This window comes from Mycteria americana, chromosome Z (genome assembly GCF_035582795.1).
Source record: "Mycteria americana isolate JAX WOST 10 ecotype Jacksonville Zoo and Gardens chromosome Z, USCA_MyAme_1.0, whole genome shotgun sequence".
In the NCBI taxonomy this organism is placed as follows: domain Eukaryota; kingdom Metazoa; phylum Chordata; class Aves; order Ciconiiformes; family Ciconiidae; genus Mycteria; species Mycteria americana.
The window spans coordinates 55,925,339-55,942,241 of NC_134396.1; the positions used below are offsets into that span (position 1 = coordinate 55,925,339).

Consider the following 16,903-nt stretch of genomic DNA (forward strand, 5'->3'; position numbering starts at 1 on the left):
GTGACAAACTTTTTAGCAGGACCTGTAGTGACAGGACAAGGAGTAATGGTTTTAAAGTAAAGAGGGTAGATTTAGCCTAGATATAGGGAAGAAACTTTTTACGATGAGGGTGGTGAAACACTGAACAGGTTGCCCAGAGGTGGTGGTAGATGCCCCATCCCTGGAAACATTCAAGGTCAGGTTGGACAGGGCTCTAGTTGAACATGTCCCTGCTCATTGGAGGGGAGATTGGACTAGATGACCTTTAAAGGTCCCTTCCAACCCAAACTATTTTATTATTCTATGATTTCCACAGCTTTACAGGGGACTAAAAGTGTGTAACAAACAAGTGTACAGCTATGTTGTACCTTTATTTCCATGTGTAAGACATTTTCATTGCTCATGCTGACACCTTCCTACTGCAGGCTGTGTTACCGATAATACACCACTCTGCTCTTTAATGGGCAGCATTTTCTCTCAAATCCATCATTCCTGTATGATCCAGAGCCACCCCCTTCATGTGTTAGGCTGCATGATCAGATCACCACATATCCTTAAAGACTTGTATATTCCAATATTTCTTGACCTGATCCAAGCTGAACCTGTTTTAGAAACAAAAGTAACCTAGTTGGTTTTAATACAGAGAATTACCTTTACCCCAAAAAAGAGCTGCAGTGTTTTGGCTCCTGCCTCCAGAGGAAATTGGTTCTTCTGCCCATATTTTTGAGATTACAACATTAAAACACAACGTTCCCAGCAGACTTCCAGTTAACAAGGAAAATCTCATGGCCTGATGAAAGCGGTGGTAGAAACACATACTCCGTGTGGGCTTTGTCTTACTGCGGGACAAAAGTGCTGTTGCTCTCTGAGGCTCTGCTCTTCCCACATCACACACAGATGCCGGCTCTTTACTTGGTTACTGGCAAATACCTGAAGCTCTGCTGGTAAAATGAAACTAGCATTTAAGGGCAGAAGAAGAAGGAACCATCCCCAAGCACGCTGTGCGGAGCTGGATGGGGCTAGAACAGTGGGAAGGCCCAAAGTGCTGGATGACTCCTGCTGCCTGTGCTATACTTAGACTTGAACAGACTAATGCTGGCTTAACCTTGTGCGTAAAAAAAGGAAAAGCTGTGGGTCAGACTGAGACCTAGTTGTGGGAGACCTTGACGGGCTTCTCAGGGCAGGAGGAGTGGAGAGAGCACCAAGCCCACAGGGAAGGTGGGCTGAGAGAGCACCAAGCCCACAGACATGGATTTCCTCATGTCAGAAACCTCTGTGGCTGCCGAAGGGGAAACACCCACAGTCCCACTGGTGACAGAGCCCATGTCTCCTCAGCCAGGAGGCTGCGAAGCAAACAGTATTTTAGAGGGAAGGAGGTTAAACGAGCGGAGGGGAAGCACGGAGGACAGGACCGGTGGGGCCACGACAGGCAGACACTGCTCTCTGACCCCTCCTGCCCTGTCTCCCCTGTGGGGTTTGCTCGGGCCTGCGAGCATTGTTAGCACAACTAACAGCCCCAGCTCCCAGTTCCGCCACCAGATTTGCACGGAGGGAGTGGGGTGGCCCCTGCGCTTGGGTCTCACTGAATTCGGCTGGGGTGCGAGTTCACCAGGGAAAAGCGTTGAGAGCTGTGCTGGCAGAGGGCTTCCCTGCATGCCAGGAGGCTATCGGGACTCTCTTTAGCCCCCCCACAAAGGCCAAGCCCGAACCAGGACCACGCACAGCCCCTCCTCCCCCCTCCTCCCGACCCGACCCGACCCGGCCCCGCACGCCCGGGCCGGCCCGCCGGAGCGGCAGGGGGCGCCCTCGCCCACCTCCGCCGCCGGCCCATGGCCGCGTCCTTCCCCGCTGAAGCCACCGCCCACCGCCCTCCTCCCTCCTCCCCGAGCCGGGCAGGAAGAGGGAGGCTATTGGCCCAGCCGGCCTGCGGCTCCGCCTTCTTCCCGATCACGTGGCCTCGAGCTCGGCTTCAGCAGGGCGCGGCCCCCCCGCTTCGCGGCCGGAAGTGCGGATCGGGGCGGCTGGGTGCGGGCTCCGCTGCCGCCGGTGCCGGCCTGTGCGCGGCCCCCTCCCTCCCTCCTTCCCCTGCCCCTGCCCGCCTGCCTCCCGCCATGCACCCGCGGCGCCCCGAGGGCTTCGACGGCCTGGGCTACCGCGGGGGCGGCCGGGAGGAGCCGGGCCCCGGCGCCAGGCCCTTCGGCAGTGCCTCGGAGCTGGGCCACTGGGTGACCAGCCCGCCCGACATCCCCGGCAGCCGCAACCTGCACTGGGGGGAGAAGACGCCGCCGTACGGGGCGGGGACCCCCCTGGGGGGTGCCGGCCTCAACGAGGAGCCCAACCTCGGGGCGGGCGGCCCCGGCGCCGGTAAGGGAGGGCCCGGCCCGGCCCAGCCCGGCGGGGCAGCCGGCTTCTCGCCGTTCCGCCTGTCCCTCGCTTGTCTCCGGCCCCCGCCCTCCCCGGGCGGCGCCGCGGCCGCCAGTTAGCGGGTGACCCGCCGAGGCGGGCAAGGGCGACCAGGAGGCGGCCATGGGCTGTGCGGTGGCCTGGCCGCGCCCGTTCGAGCGCCGCCTGGGTTTGCTGGCGCTGACCTCCACGGCGCCGGGCCGGAGACGCGTCGCAGCCGCGGGCTGGCGATGCTGAAGCGCCAGGAAAAAAGTCCTTTAGAAGAAAGAGAACCCGCTCCATCTCCTGTTGCGCTCCAGCGCCCGCTTCGCTGTGTAGCATCACGTAGTTACACGCAAATATGATGGAGAGCGCCCGAACGCACCCTGCAGCTTCTGGTTAAGCAGCGTGTGGTCAGCTCCCCATTGCCCATGTAAATGATATGCTGCAGAAGTACTCCGTCTTCTGTAAGGGCAGGAAGTACCTTTGGGTCTTACAGTACATTTTGTTATGTACTCAGTGTTGATGTTTCAGGCTCTGTCTTCTGGCTGCTTTATTGTTACGTTGAAAAAGTTACAAGGGGTACGGCATGAGCTGCTGAAGTAAAACCCCCCTCCATGCATGATAGTGAAGGAACCATGGAACTGGTAGAATTTGAGGAAGCAACCATGTTCAAGTCTTTTCCAGTAATTGTTGGGAAACTGAGCAGAAACCCTCAGAAGTACAGTGTCATTTTATGTCTTTGTGAAATTGAGGTGAATTAAGAGAAACTTGCTAAATCTAGGCTACTGAACACTGACTCCTTTAATTAAAAGGATGCTCTGGAGCAGTTTATATACACTTGAGTATCAAAGTTTTATGAAAGACTAATTTATTTAAAATTGAATTGTATTAATGGGCAAGTCCTTTTTTTTTTTTTTAACCTGTAGTGCAGTAGTTTTGTTCAGGTTTTATAATGAGTATAGCCCTTAGCTGTACTTTCATCCATGCAAGCACTACTTAAATACTCTTACATACTTGGACTTTACTTTTTTTTTTTTTTTGGTCCTATACTTATGGAGGGTATGTTGATTCTGCCTTTTGGAGGACTGATGAGGGCTTGCTGTATCACTGAGTCCAGCCTCTGCAAGTCGAGGGAGTCTTGCCATTCCTCTTAGGAGGGCTGCCACATCTTTGTGGAGCTCCACGGAAGTTACTGGCATTACCCGTGCTTACAGCCTGCTTGCACCCTGTAGTTTGTAGGGCTGAGCATTAATTTTCTGTTGCCTTTACAGTCCTGATACTCTTCTTAAAATCTCTTCTGATAATTCCCAATGTGTAAATGTCTGTCTGGTAGCAGACAACAGAAAATTGAACGCATAACTCTTGCTGCAATTTTAACAGTTCTCTAGTATCTGGATTTTTGCAAAGGAGTGGAGATAAACAACTGACTTGAACATTCACATCATGTTGATGTTCGTTACATCATCAATGGCATTTTGTGTTGCTTTTCCCAAAGTTTCTCTCTTTTTACTGTTTTTGTTTTTAAAAATAATTTCACCTCAGACATCTGTGTTTCAGAATTATTGTAAACTGTCATGCATGCAAACTTTTTCAGTGGTTGGTTTGAGTTAGATATTTTTAGATATTAAAATATTCTCTGTTTTACTGTTCGCTTTGTCTCTTTTTTTTTTTTTCCCCCCCTGTAGCTGTTTTAAGGCACGAATAATTTTATTTATTGGAGTATGTACGAACTCAAATGCAGTCCGAAGTGCAAATATTCCTGGGGACTAATTTTTTTGTCCTCTCTTGCTGAGTTGCCATAAATGTTGTGGTTTAGTGCTTGTAATTTTCTGAAGCAAGTACAGTATAAAATCAGTTTTTCAATCATCTGTGTGGCATTTTCTCCCACTTTGTGATTATCACTGCTGTATAATCTGTTTTCATTTTTTTTCAGAGCAGTTGAACAGATTTGCAGGCTTTGGTATTGGCCTTGCAAGGTAAGAGTTGTGTAATAATTTTTAGTGATAATGAAGTAGTAAAGCTATAGTTGTCTTATGATCCCTATGTATGCTTTTGTGTTGTGTTTTTATACCAGTAGACTTAGGCAGTTGAATTGCCTTTAGAAACCTACTACCTGAAATGCATGTAGGCTTCTGTTCTCTTTAACTGAAGTGTTTCTCAAAATTACTTAATCAGCAGTGAATAAAAGAAACAGTTTTTTGTGCGGTATGCCCAGGATATGTGTAGCCTATCAGAGCAATCTGAAAATAACACCAGAAAACTGTTTTCACATTTGCCACTTTTATTAATATTTTTAGGTAATGTGAATGTTTCCTAAGAAGGTGAAAATGTCTTCAAGTATATTATCAAAGTATCCTGGAATAGTAATGTTGATCTAGCGAAGTGGTCCAGTAACCATTTTATTCTTTATTATGGTGACATTGATTATTGATAGTATTTTTGAGAAAGTGGTGGACTTTAACATGCTTAATTTAATAACATTTTCAGAGCTTAAATTGTCAAGTATAAGGATCATGGTAAGCTTAGGATTTTTTGTTGAATGCCTGCTCAGTCACACTCACCTGATAAGGTTTTTCTGGGTCTCAGTACTGATGCAACTTGTGAAAGGGTGGGAAATGGATTGTTTCTCTTGAAAAAGTTAAGACTAAAAACATTTTACTCCTTGTTGACCTGAATGTGCGACTTCTCAGAGAAAAGTGCTTTTTTCAGAACATGAGATTACTTGTGTCACTTACCCAGTTAGACCAACTTGGGAAGCTACGTCACTTGAGGTTCTTACAGCGTACTTCTACTTAAAGAGGAGGACCTTTTACTTGACCACCAGCCTGTCCTGCTCCTTACCCCATTGTTATCACCTGTGATGCCCATCAGAACCTCTTAACCAGTTTGACTCACTAAAACAGAAGACAAAGTCAATGAAAGAGCTGGATTATTTTTTGCTGTTCCAGTTAGGTTGCTTTACCTGGGAGTTGACTAGCTGTGAAAGCCAGCAGACACCAGCTAACTGAACCAGAGAGGGAAGGGATAAAGAAGAACGAGTAGGAATGACCATTTTTGGAAAGTAATGAGTTGCTTAAATTTGGTCGTCCCATCTCATGAAACTGCCTGTCCCTCTTGTCTCACTGCTTCCCTTGCAGTGGCTCAGCTTGCTCATTCGGACCCTTTGATGAGCCTGTTCAGTTTGTTAAAACAGAGTTGGGGGTGGGGGGAGAACTAGCCCCGCCCAGTGTGTAAAGAGTTGTTTGATTTCTTTCCACCCTTATCAAGCTGAATGAGCTCAGGAGAGTACCAGCAAAGGAGTAGAGCCATAGGGCATGAACATGTTTATCTCCTTCAGGAGCGGAGAGATGTTACTATGGCTCAGTTGTCCTTTGGAACAATATGGTTTGATTTAATCAAGCATGACATAAGTTTTCCACATCCTGAGCACCATGGCCACTAAGACTAAAATGAGCATGTGGTTTTGGGAAAGAGAGCTGATAAATGTTGTATCATTGCTGAGAGCAATTCTCCCTGCTTCTGCTTTTGCATTTGTACCAGATCGCTTGTCAGACACACATGGTTCAAGTCAGAAATCTTGTAGAAAACACTGAAAAAGTTAGTTTTTGTGAGGTTAGTAGAGTTAGCTACCCGGAGGACTTAATAGATAGCAGCTGGAGTACAGGGAAAGTTTCACCTCTTTTGGTAGTAGCAAACTACTGATTAGCTTAATAGTTATGAAACTGCAGGCTCAGTACTTTTCTATGCCAATTAGTACTTGTTTATCCAGAGTAAAATACCCATAAGAGACCTACCCCAGATGATCCTGTAGGTTGGTGGTCAGAGCTGTTACTTGGGATGCTTAGACAAAGCCTGGAGGTTTTGCTTTTCAAACCATATCCCAGGTTTGAACCACATACAGGTAAGTACCCTGATCACTCAGGCACTTTGAGATGAAATGAAAAGTTTCTTTGCATGGCTGTGACCAGGAAACATACTTTAGAACTGAGAGAACTTTCCTATGAAGTTTTGATTGAAATACCATTTCTGGGGGTGGAAGGAGAGTTGGTTTTGGGCAGTAGCATTTCCTGATGGAAAAGAATGTGAGCTGTTAGTACCAATGCTCTGGCCCTGCTAAGGAGAGTCTTGATTAGTAATGTGGTACCCAGAATTAACATAGAACTGGAAAGTAATCCTTCTGCAATTCTGGTTCTGGCCTGTTTTGTTCCCTTGTATTTTGCAGAAGGAAAGTTTAAGAAACTTGGTACACTGTTTTGCCTATAAAAATACAAAAAAATTTTGCCTAAAAATTTCATAGTGAATGTGTGTGTTGAGTTTTTTGATACTTGTTCCTTTATAGTATTGGCAGCTATCAGGTAGCCATCCAAAATGCCTCATTAATTCACTAGATAATGTATAGTTTTTCCAAATACTGATCTAAAGTTGTTAGAGAAAAATAACAAGCCTTTTCTAATAAATTTACAATGGCTTCCCATTCTTTAAATCACTTTTCTTTTAAAGCCTATTTACAGAAAACGTGTTGGCACATCCTTGCATTGTTCTACGTCGTCAGTGTCAGGTATGTCTTTTATATTACCTCTTCCACTCAGAGCTGCTGTGTACTCTGATATTTCTGTTTTCATACTCTGTAGAGTATAAGGAAGCTTTACAGTTCTTAGGGAGACGCTGCCACATAACATGTTTTTATTTGTAGCATACCTGTTTTCCATTCTGAGATTTAACTTGTCTTGAACATTCTTACTCATTTTTGTTTGGGCAGTGGAAAATGAATTACAGCAACTAAGTGTTTCAGAGTCTGTGGAGCAACTTCCAGATTCTCATTTAAAAGCAGGATGCTTTGTTTCCAATGTTTTCAGGTTTATGCTTGCTTTGTTGTTTACATTTTCTGCATACAAATACTTAAAAATTCTGCCTGTTCCCCTAAATTTCAATGAGAATTAATTCATATTTTTGTCACTTTAGCTGACCTTTACAGAGATAAAGTCCTTATTTTAGAAGTGCTTTTTCCTTTAGAGTTGTAACATCTGCAGGTGTGTTTATAAAACTGCCATTGTTTATATTTTTAACAGGTTAACTATCATGCTCGGAATTATCATCTCACTCCATTTACTATTGTCAATATCATGTACAGCATCAATAAGACACAGGTCAGTATTTGGTGTCAGGCTGTATTCTGAGCAGTGAAGGTTACTATAGCACATATGTACATTGACATCTTTAACTCTTTATGTAACTGCTGATTAAAAACATGGCCATTGTAAGGGTTTGTTATTTTTAGGGTCGCAGAAGTGTTTCAAGAAGCTCATTGTAAATTTTGTTTTTAAAGTTGTATAGTATTGAGTGGGGAAGATTTGCAGATGTTAGAAAACGAAAGGTCCCTGAAACTATTTTTTTTTTTAATTAGGATTCTAAAAAATAATTGATCTTTATGTGGATAGAGAGATTATCCAAATGACTACTTCCAAAGATAGTATTGCATGAATTTCAATTTTGTATGGGAACAGCAATCCTGAAACTCATATTAGAAGACAGTAAGAAAAGACTTTCTGGATTTCTTACGGATGTGCTTTAACATTGCAAGCTCATTTTGTCCATAGAAAATGGTGTTAAGTTTATAGTACTAGAGTATTAACAGTGAGACATATGCCTCCAAAATTGTTGACAACTGTTTGAAATTATTGAAGAACAGAAGTTTCTTCAGAGTTGGAAAGTTAGTTGTCCCCTGAATTTGGTGATAGTGAAGTTTAATAGTAGAATTGTAGCCCTGTGCAGTCTGAATTTGCTGAAATTTCACGAAAATTAGTAAGATGAAAAAAAATCTTGAGTTTTATGTTGCGTGAATCAAAATATGTTGCATATTTCAAAACACAGAGTCCAAGAGCTCTCTGGAAAGGAATGGGCAGCACTTTCATTGTTCAGGGCATAACCCTGGGAACAGAAGGCATCATCAGTGAATTTACACCTTTACCAAGGTATTGCATGGTTTTATTACTGCTTCTAAGAAATTGATCATCAGTTGTTGACTTCTATTCCAAGTGTTAGAAATGTAAGGCTGTTTGAAAAATTTTACTTGATTAGAACCGTCAGACATTGAAGAGGTGTTTTCAGCACAGTGTGGTTGTCTTGGCAAAGACAACCTTGTAATTAATAAATAGGGAGAGACTCTTTCTGGGAGCTTTGTGTGTTTGGTATGTCTGCCTACTGGTCTGAGTGTAGAAATAGTGTAGCAAGTTGATCTTCAGTATAATTCCACTGTATTAGAAGAATTCATAAGTTTCTTTTTGTATTTTGGTTTGTATTGTGTGGTACTAGCAAATACCATGTCTAAAAAAAAGTCCTAGTTTCATTAATCTAAATACAGAAAACTTAGATGGCTAATGAGCCAGCACTGACATCTTGCTGAACATTTTCACTGCCTTTGGTAGGTGAGAGAACAGAATGGCCTGCATTAATAAATGAGAAAACATGGTAAATGAGTGTTACGTGGCTGTCAGCTTTATCTTCTGTCCTCCTTTAACAACTATATGTACATTGTTCAGTATTCTCATAGTAAAGGGGTTACAAGTAAAAATGAGTGACTTCATTTAAGGAGATACTCACCATTCTACTTCACTGTATCTATCTTTGGCTCTAGTAGTTTAGTAATAATATTTTATTTTGATTTGTTACTCTGCCTACTTCTTATGCTGAACTACAACTCCAGGATTATGCTAAAACATTGTGATGTCTTTCTGCTTTGAGATACAAGTCTGATAAAGAATTTCTGTCTGAAGACTTTTTATCAGTGTTTTGTTTTATAATGGTCCAGAGCTAACAGTTAGGGCTGACAACTTGTATTAATATAAATTGTCAGTTTTGTTACAGATATCTGAACAGTAAGCAGGTTGTGTGAGAGAGTTTATTGTATAAAGTAACTAAAACTTTTAGTGAGATGCAAGGAGACTGTGAGATCATCAAAAGTTAGGAAAAGATACTTAATAGTTGCAGGGCACATGCTGGAGCCAGTAAAATGATAAAGACCTATTTTGGAAAATAGAGAGGCAGGCAAGTAGTTGGGTTTAAGGCTGGTTAAGTTTGAATGGACTTGTGGGCTTGAGAATCATGTTCACTTTCAGAAGAGACAAGTACCTATTTTTAATGTGTGGACAGAGAGACCAAGTACCTAGAGGACATGGAAACTGACCTGGTTTTAAAGATAAGAAATGTAGGCAGGCTGTATCAAACTACTATTATTATGCATGCATGCATACTGATAAAAGTAAGTCTTTGCAGGTTCTGGCATTTGTCAAAAGCATTAGCAAAAGTATTTCATACTTTGTGTGGAGTGTGTATTTAAGCTTTTTGGTCAGCTCTGTCACATACATAACTGAAATTCGCAGGCATATGCTTTCCTTCGAGTGTGACTTGTTCTTGTTTTTAAATACTGCTGTAGGGGATGCTTAAGTTCATGAGATGTGATATAGTGTTTATATTTTCATAGTTCTGATTTCTGTCCAATGTGAGCAAGGACTTTCTTCTTGTGCACCAGTTCAGTAGTTTGAAAAGTAAGCTGGTGCTGCTGCCAAAAGAAGCAATCCTTTCTGCTAGTACCTGCTCGTTCCTTCCTCAGTGCTACCCCCATCCTTGTGCCAACACTGTATGCAAACAATCACGAAATGAACTGGACTGGGGAAGTGATCTGGCTAAAATGGTTGTCTTGTATGTGCACCACCCCATGCAGTTTTCTTACTGGACGCTCTCCCTTCCTTTTTAATGGTAGCATGCATGTTTGGGCTGTCACAGGGAGGTGAAGGTTATTACTTATAGCAGCAGTGCCAGCAAATCTGATTTAAAACGTTATTTAACTACATTATCAAGCTCCAGAGGATACAAGGAAGTGAGATGTCAATTCCAATTCTATATCATAATGTTATAAAAGAATCCCGCTGTTTTAGGAGAGGGACCCAGAAATGGGTGTTACCACTTCTGTGGCAAGTTGAATGTGGTTCTGTACTAGACAAACTCATTCTGTTATTGTTCTTCCACTGCAGGAATAGTGGATTGACAGATTAGGCTTTGACACATTAGTTTGGCTAGTTTCATTTTCCACATCTTTTAAGTATTACGACTCAGTGCATGTGATCCAAGTATCCGAAATACGTAATGGTAAATGGTCTTCCCTTCCTCTTTAGTGACTGACATGGGTATTTAGGAAAGTCATAGCTGCTAGTAACACACCATTCTTCAGAAAGAGTAAAGAGTTTCCTTTCTTGGATTAGAGTTGTAACTACAGGCAGTGGGTGAGTCATTCCTGGACAAGAATTGAAGCTGAACGCTTTAGAGCTTGTTGTTAAAAATGCATAGTCTAGTGTGTCCAAAAATTCAGACAGAAATATCTTTACCTCATAGCTAGGGTATTTACCAAATGTATGGTAAATATATTTGGTATTTGGAGTTTATCTTGAGCTAAGTGGGATTACATTTTCTGTCAAGGGAAGTATAGTTAATGTTTACTGTTCATATTTTGAAGTGTATAACTAGAAAATATTCCTTTAAGGGGATTTTTTTTTTAAGTCACCTTTGTGTTAAACACATAGGTTTTCTTTTGTTTTACCAGGATATGCTAAAGACTGGTCATAAGCCAGAAGACTTGAGTTAAGTCTGTACAGAATTACTATGCAGCTTCTAGTCTGACCTATTGTAGTTGATTTGGTCTTGTCCAACTATGTCAGAATGTGATTTAGGTTTTCAGGAAAGAAACAACAACTGGGTAAACGTAACCTCAAAGAACAGAAGAAAGCATAACCAAACCAAAACATAATTTAAAAAAATGTATGTTGATAAAGGAAAACTATTGAGATACTAAAATAATCCCATATTCCCTGAAAATGGCTTTAAGAGTTAGTACATAAGGTTGCAAAATTAATGCAAAACACTAAAGCCAGTAGCTGAGAGAGCTACAGACACCTTATTAATAATTGAAAGCTCTTGATAGAATATCTAACAGGCCTGAATAAATTCTAAAAGTTAAGCATGATTTATTAAATGTATAGCTGATGTGTCTTTCCACTATGGGAAACCCTGCAACCTAAACCAATAGTAGAACACCAATATGAAAACTGAATGTTGACACCCATGGAAGAAATGCTTGAGAATAAGGTGTTCTTATCCATATTAAGGTAAATACTTTTCTTTTTAGGGAGCTTTCACATAAATGGAACCTCAAGCAGATAGGTGGACACCTTCTACTCAAAGGGTAAGTATAGCATGTGTTATTACCTTATGTCTTATTATCTAAACATTAATAAAACTACTACATGTACATTAATTTAATCTGCAGCTATGGTTACTTGACAGGGTGCTAATAGTAATTTTCAGGTTTTTTATTTTTTTGAAATATTTTGATTGCACACACCACTTCCACAGATTATTTTCTCTTACTAGATCCCTGTGTCTGTATGGAACCTGACTAATTTAAAAGATTACATTCTTTTAGTAATTAAATTATGATGTCTGAGAGACCTGAATCAGTCTGGTCGCATGGAAATAGAATTTAACAGAAGTTCAGACTGAAGTTTATCTCAACTTGTTGATGTGCATTTTAATAATTGAGTTATGGTTTGTTAATTTTCTCTCGGGCATAACTTGGTAGGTAACATTATCAACTTTCAGGTACATATTGGCTAAAATTATAGTATTGTCATGACCTTAATTCTTATTTTGTTAATTTCTACAGTTTAACACATGTGATAGCAATGCCTTTTTATTCTGCGAGCCTGATTGAAACTGTACAGGTAACTTACATATATTTACAACATTTTAAAAGATACTGTTTTTCTCTTTATAGATTAGATTATGTGGAGAAGTGAGTCTTTGACTTTGGATTCAGGTTTATGTTGCAGTAGTTGCATTTGTTTTGTTTGAGGCTGTATGACTTATTAACTGAAATAAAAAGTATTTACTATGATGGGTGTATTAGTTGTACTATCTTAAGTCTAAATCTAGAATTAGAAAGGACATTTAATACAGAAAGTTGGAATACGTTGTCTATGAAATAAGGACAAGTTACATCTACATGTTCTAGCAGATAAACCATAAAGAAGTTTTTCTCATGTAAAGGTTTTAAAAGGCTTGCTAGGCAAGTTGTTGCAGTGACACCTTCCCCTATAACAACTATAAATTTTCCAGTAATTCAGCTTTGTTTTGCTAAAATACTGAACTCTACTATTTCAGGACTGCTTTCTTTCAGTCAACTTTTTCTTTTAAATTTTCATCTAGTTCGTCCTTAGCCATGAAAATAAATATCTGGACCTGTCGCTTAGGATACAGCTTAACTTGTTCTATAACTGTACAGGGTAACCCACAGCACTGTATTGCAGATTGTCTTTCAGTGAGTTGTTGCATCTCTTTCTGGAGAAAGAGACAGAGTTTAGCTATGTAGAATTGGTCCAGGGTAATTCTTCCAGCTATCTCTACATAATGAGTTGCTCTTAATTAACATGTTAGTATCTTTGTGTAGCTAATGGAACTCTTACTGTAAAGTGAACTGTCGTGGAGGGATAGTCACTCATGTCATTCAGTAATCAAAATAATAATTTTCATTCATAGCATAGACAAGTTTTAAGTACTGTCAAGACTGATTTAGATCCAGCTGTTTAAACCTACAGTTAACTGCTGGTATAAGTCTACAAAATGGTGCTTTTTCTATGGAGAAGAGGCAAACAAGGCTGACTTCTACAGTTTCTTAGTTTCAGCATGTACTTTAGAGGCAGGTACTCTTAAGGGGCACGATTCTACTCTGTGCAGAGGATCCAAACTTAAAGGAGCCAGAAGGTACTAGGAAGGCTATTCTGTCTGAACTGGCCACATTAGGACTAACAGGACAGGTGAGATTAAACATCTATGCATGGGGGCATGTATATAGACTCCCAACAACAAACTCACATTCTCTAAAGTTACTCTGTACTTAAGAAACCCTCTTCCTCTCTCCTGTTGAATTATTTTGAAAATAATGTTCCATAAATCCAGCCTGAGTGGGTCTCTGAGTTTGTGGAAGCCTTGGGAAGATTTAACTGGTCTCATACTGGGAAGCTGACTTAGGAAACTCTTTTATGTCCTGGGGAACAGCTTTACCGTGAGCATGCCGTAAGCCTGGAACCAGAAATAGTGGTAGAACACTGTTCATGTTTCTTGAGTTCATAGCAGGCCACAAATGGAATGTTTTATTCAGGTATTTTACTGCTTGTAATTTTGTCTGAATGGATGTTGTCTGTGTTGTTGGACATGGGAACATACTTACAAAGATAAAAGAGAACATGATTTAGAGCCTGTCTTCTGTTTGCAAAATAAGTAATAAAGTTTCTTTGCTAGAAAGCAGCTTAATAGGAAGACAATCAAAAAGCCAAAACAGCATCTCCTGCAGCCTTTTAGACAGGTGATCATGTCTGTAAAACATTGCTTATGAAAATAATTCCACTGAGATCTGAGGGTTTTACGCTTAGTAGGTTCAGCTGTGTGCAAGTATTTTATTGAATAGGTGTGTATATGCTGTATGAAATGTATTCTCAAGTTCCTGGAAACGTCATCATGAGCTTTCTTATTAGAAATGCAGCAGAGGTAATGATAACATTTGTGAAGGTTTTATTTATGCTGTATTAATCAGTGCAGGGAGGCAACTTGGGTTATCAGGTTTACATTATACTCCTGTGCTGCAAGAGGACAATGACCAATAACAAACTATAAAAGTTAAAGAATGTGGGATTTGTTACTAACAGTTTTATGTTAACTTTGATTGTCTTAATTCTGATAAACCATACTGTTTGACAGTATTAGTTTGACACAGTTCTCCAAGTAAATATATTTCAGCAAAATAACTGTAAATGGTAGAAATTTGTATCTGTCACATTACTGTTTTTGTCTTTAACATTTCAAACCACATGGTGGCATATTTGACAAAAGCAAGCACAGTTTTGAAGTGCAGTGACTATAATGATATGGGGGAGAAGAGGATTCAGTAGGGGTTATGATGCCTAGCTTGTACTTAAAGTCTGGAACAATGTTATATTCTCAAGTATTTGAACTAGTTTCGCTTCTGTGCAGACTGACCATGAAGGCTTTGCAGGCTGTTAGTCCTTCCCCAGAGTACTGAGGAATGTTCTGGTGGTTTATTCTGGCATGAGGTCAGGACAAAGCCAGCATGGACTCAGACTTGGGCATTGAGGAGAACTCCCAAATCCTGAATTTTGGATGTAACAGATGATAAAACACTGAGTTTGTGTAAGCATTAGAAGGGGAAACAATGTCTTTAGCTTAACTGTACAGGGAGGCTTAGTCGTCTTAGGTGGAGTATAACAGAATAAATAATTACTAAGTGAATCCTTTATTTTCACTACATGAACAAAATAATTACCTCTTTTCTAAGAGGCAGCATGGGTAAAGAGTGCTATTTTAGATGCAAATAATGGAATGGAAACGTTCAGAGCTGAACCTATTAAATTCAAATAAAAAATGATCTTTCAACTCAACTTTAGTTATGGAAGTCTTTATTATGCACATTCAAGTTCAAAGACTAGACTTACAGTCCTTAAAGAAAAGGACTTTTAAATTAGATAAACACTTCCTGGTATTCTGCTCTGGAAGTAGGTGTTTTCAGTACATGACTGTTTTGCAGACTGATACTTTAAGCAGTAGGCTGAAAGTTGAATTTCTTTGGTAGTAACACAAATAACTGGAATGTACATTAAATGACTCTTTAAGATGGGTTCATTTTTTAAAAGCAAGTTTACTTGAATGCTGTCAAGAGTGTTAGAGCAAAGAATTTATATCAATATAGCTGTGAAGATACAATAGCATGCAAATGTTTAACTCTTATAAAGTTCAGCAGTGATAAAATGACAGAGTGGATGTCAGCATGGTTATGAAATGGGCAGCACAAATTGTAACTATTCCTTTGTGCTTGTAGAGCGAAATAATTCGAGATAATCCTGGCATCCTGGACTGCGTGAAAGAAGGAATCGGCAGAGTTGTAGGCATGGGAGTACCCCATAGCAAGCGTCTCCTTCCTCTGATGGTCTTGACTTTTCCAACGGCTCTACATGGAGTTCTGCACTACGTCATCAGTTCCATCATCCAGAAGCTTGTTTTGTTTGTTCTGAAAAAGGATAATTCCCACAACCTTCCAACTGAGAGCTCCACTTCTGTGCAGAGCATGCTGGATGCGTATTTTCCAGAACTTATTGCTAGCTTTGCTGCTAGCCTTTGTGCTGATGTCATGCTTTACCCACTGGAGACAGTTTTACACCGCCTTCATATTCAAGGGACACGCACAATAATTGACAATACCGACCTTGGTTATGAAGTGCTTCCGATCAATACTCAGTATGAGGGAATGAGAGACTGCATAAATACTATAAAACGGGAAGAAGGAATGCTAGGTTTTTATAAAGGATTTGGAGCAGTTATAGTACAGTATACCTTGCATGTGGCAGTTTTACAGCTTACCAAAATAATTTACTCAACACTGCTTCAAAATGTTTCTTAATCTGTTCAGGTGTGGATCTAGCCCAGTGGACATGTTTGACTTACCTAATTATTGTTTAAAATGGCTTAGAAAATGAAGTTTGAAGAATCCACTCTGTGGATTCTCCTTATGCTGTAAAAGAACTTGTTTTAAAAATGGGGATATAGATTCTTAAGTGTAATTAAAAAAGTACTGTTTAAATGTAAAATTATAGGCACAAATTCAATATATAATGTGCAGTCATACAGAAGGGAATCGGATTTCAAATGTGGTTAGAGTGAGGATTTATCTTTCCTCTTACCAGTTAATGGACTTAAGGAATGGATATGAATTCTTAATATCTGCTTTATAAACATCACGTCTGATATTTAATTTGGACTGCTAGCCAGTTCAAAGGAATTTATTTTCATAAGTTGTAAAAACTTGCAAGTGGGACACTGATGGGTTTACTGGTTTTTTGAAAATGTTTTCAACCTCACTGTTAATGGAGCTGTGAGCAAAATAGAAACTGTAAAAGTAACTTAAGTAGATATAAGTGTCATAATTTACAGATACATAGAAGACTTCTTACTTTGCTGCAGTGTGGCAGAAGACAAGGAAGAGGAATCTTTTGCCTTGTACAAAGTAACAAAAACTTGGGTTTGGGCAAAGTTGCACAGAATGCAAATTTGGATGTCTTGCAGTTTGTTTGCAAGTCTTACAGTAACTGAAGTGTGTGAATAAAGCAAATAAGAAACTGTGTGCATGTGTAAGTGCCATTTTTAGTTGACTTCACTCATAACTTCAGGGTTTAGTTTTACTCTGCTACTTCGTATAAGAGTAGAATAATCTTACAAATGTATGTAGTATCAGTGTTCAAAGTGTATAGAAAGTGTAAAAACTTAATTGGCTATTTCTAGAGTTTCTCTTTTGTGAGGTCAGAGGTATGTACACTATCTACTTACTATTAAGCACTGATGTCATTCATTTAAAGTCTCTGCTGGATTAGATATTTTGTGGTGCAGAATTAACTCTGTTTATGTGCAAGCAAACTACCAAAAT

The 16,903-nt window shown here is 40.3% G+C and overlaps 1 protein-coding gene across 1 annotated transcript; it reads left to right on the plus strand.

Moving 5' to 3' along the window:
• Nucleotides 1-1,969: 1,969 nt before the first annotated feature.
• SLC25A46 (solute carrier family 25 member 46) lies at nucleotides 1,970-16,601 on the plus strand. The gene is made up of 8 exons (XM_075488664.1): nucleotides 1,970-2,343; nucleotides 4,298-4,340; nucleotides 6,865-6,922; nucleotides 7,434-7,511; nucleotides 8,236-8,336; nucleotides 11,543-11,599; nucleotides 12,080-12,137; nucleotides 15,305-16,601. The coding sequence occupies exons 1-8, from the start codon at nucleotides 2,091-2,093 to the stop codon at nucleotides 15,881-15,883; spliced, it is 1,227 nt and encodes a 408-aa protein (XP_075344779.1). The 5' UTR covers nucleotides 1,970-2,090; the 3' UTR covers nucleotides 15,884-16,601.
• Nucleotides 16,602-16,903: the final 302 nt, after the last annotated feature.

Bases quoted from the DNA above. Each gene is read 5' to 3' on its own strand.
- SLC25A46 (XM_075488664.1), top strand. From the start codon at position 2,091: ATGCACCCGCGGCGCCCCGAGGGCTTCGACGGCCTGGGCTACCGCGGG. The intron at 4,341-6,864 runs GTAAGAGTTGTG...TTTCTTTTAAAG, and splicing joins TTTGGTATTGGCCTTGCAAG to CCTATTTACAGAAAACGTGT. The intron at 8,337-11,542 runs GTATTGCATGGT...TTTTCTTTTTAG, and splicing joins GAATTTACACCTTTACCAAG to GGAGCTTTCACATAAATGGA.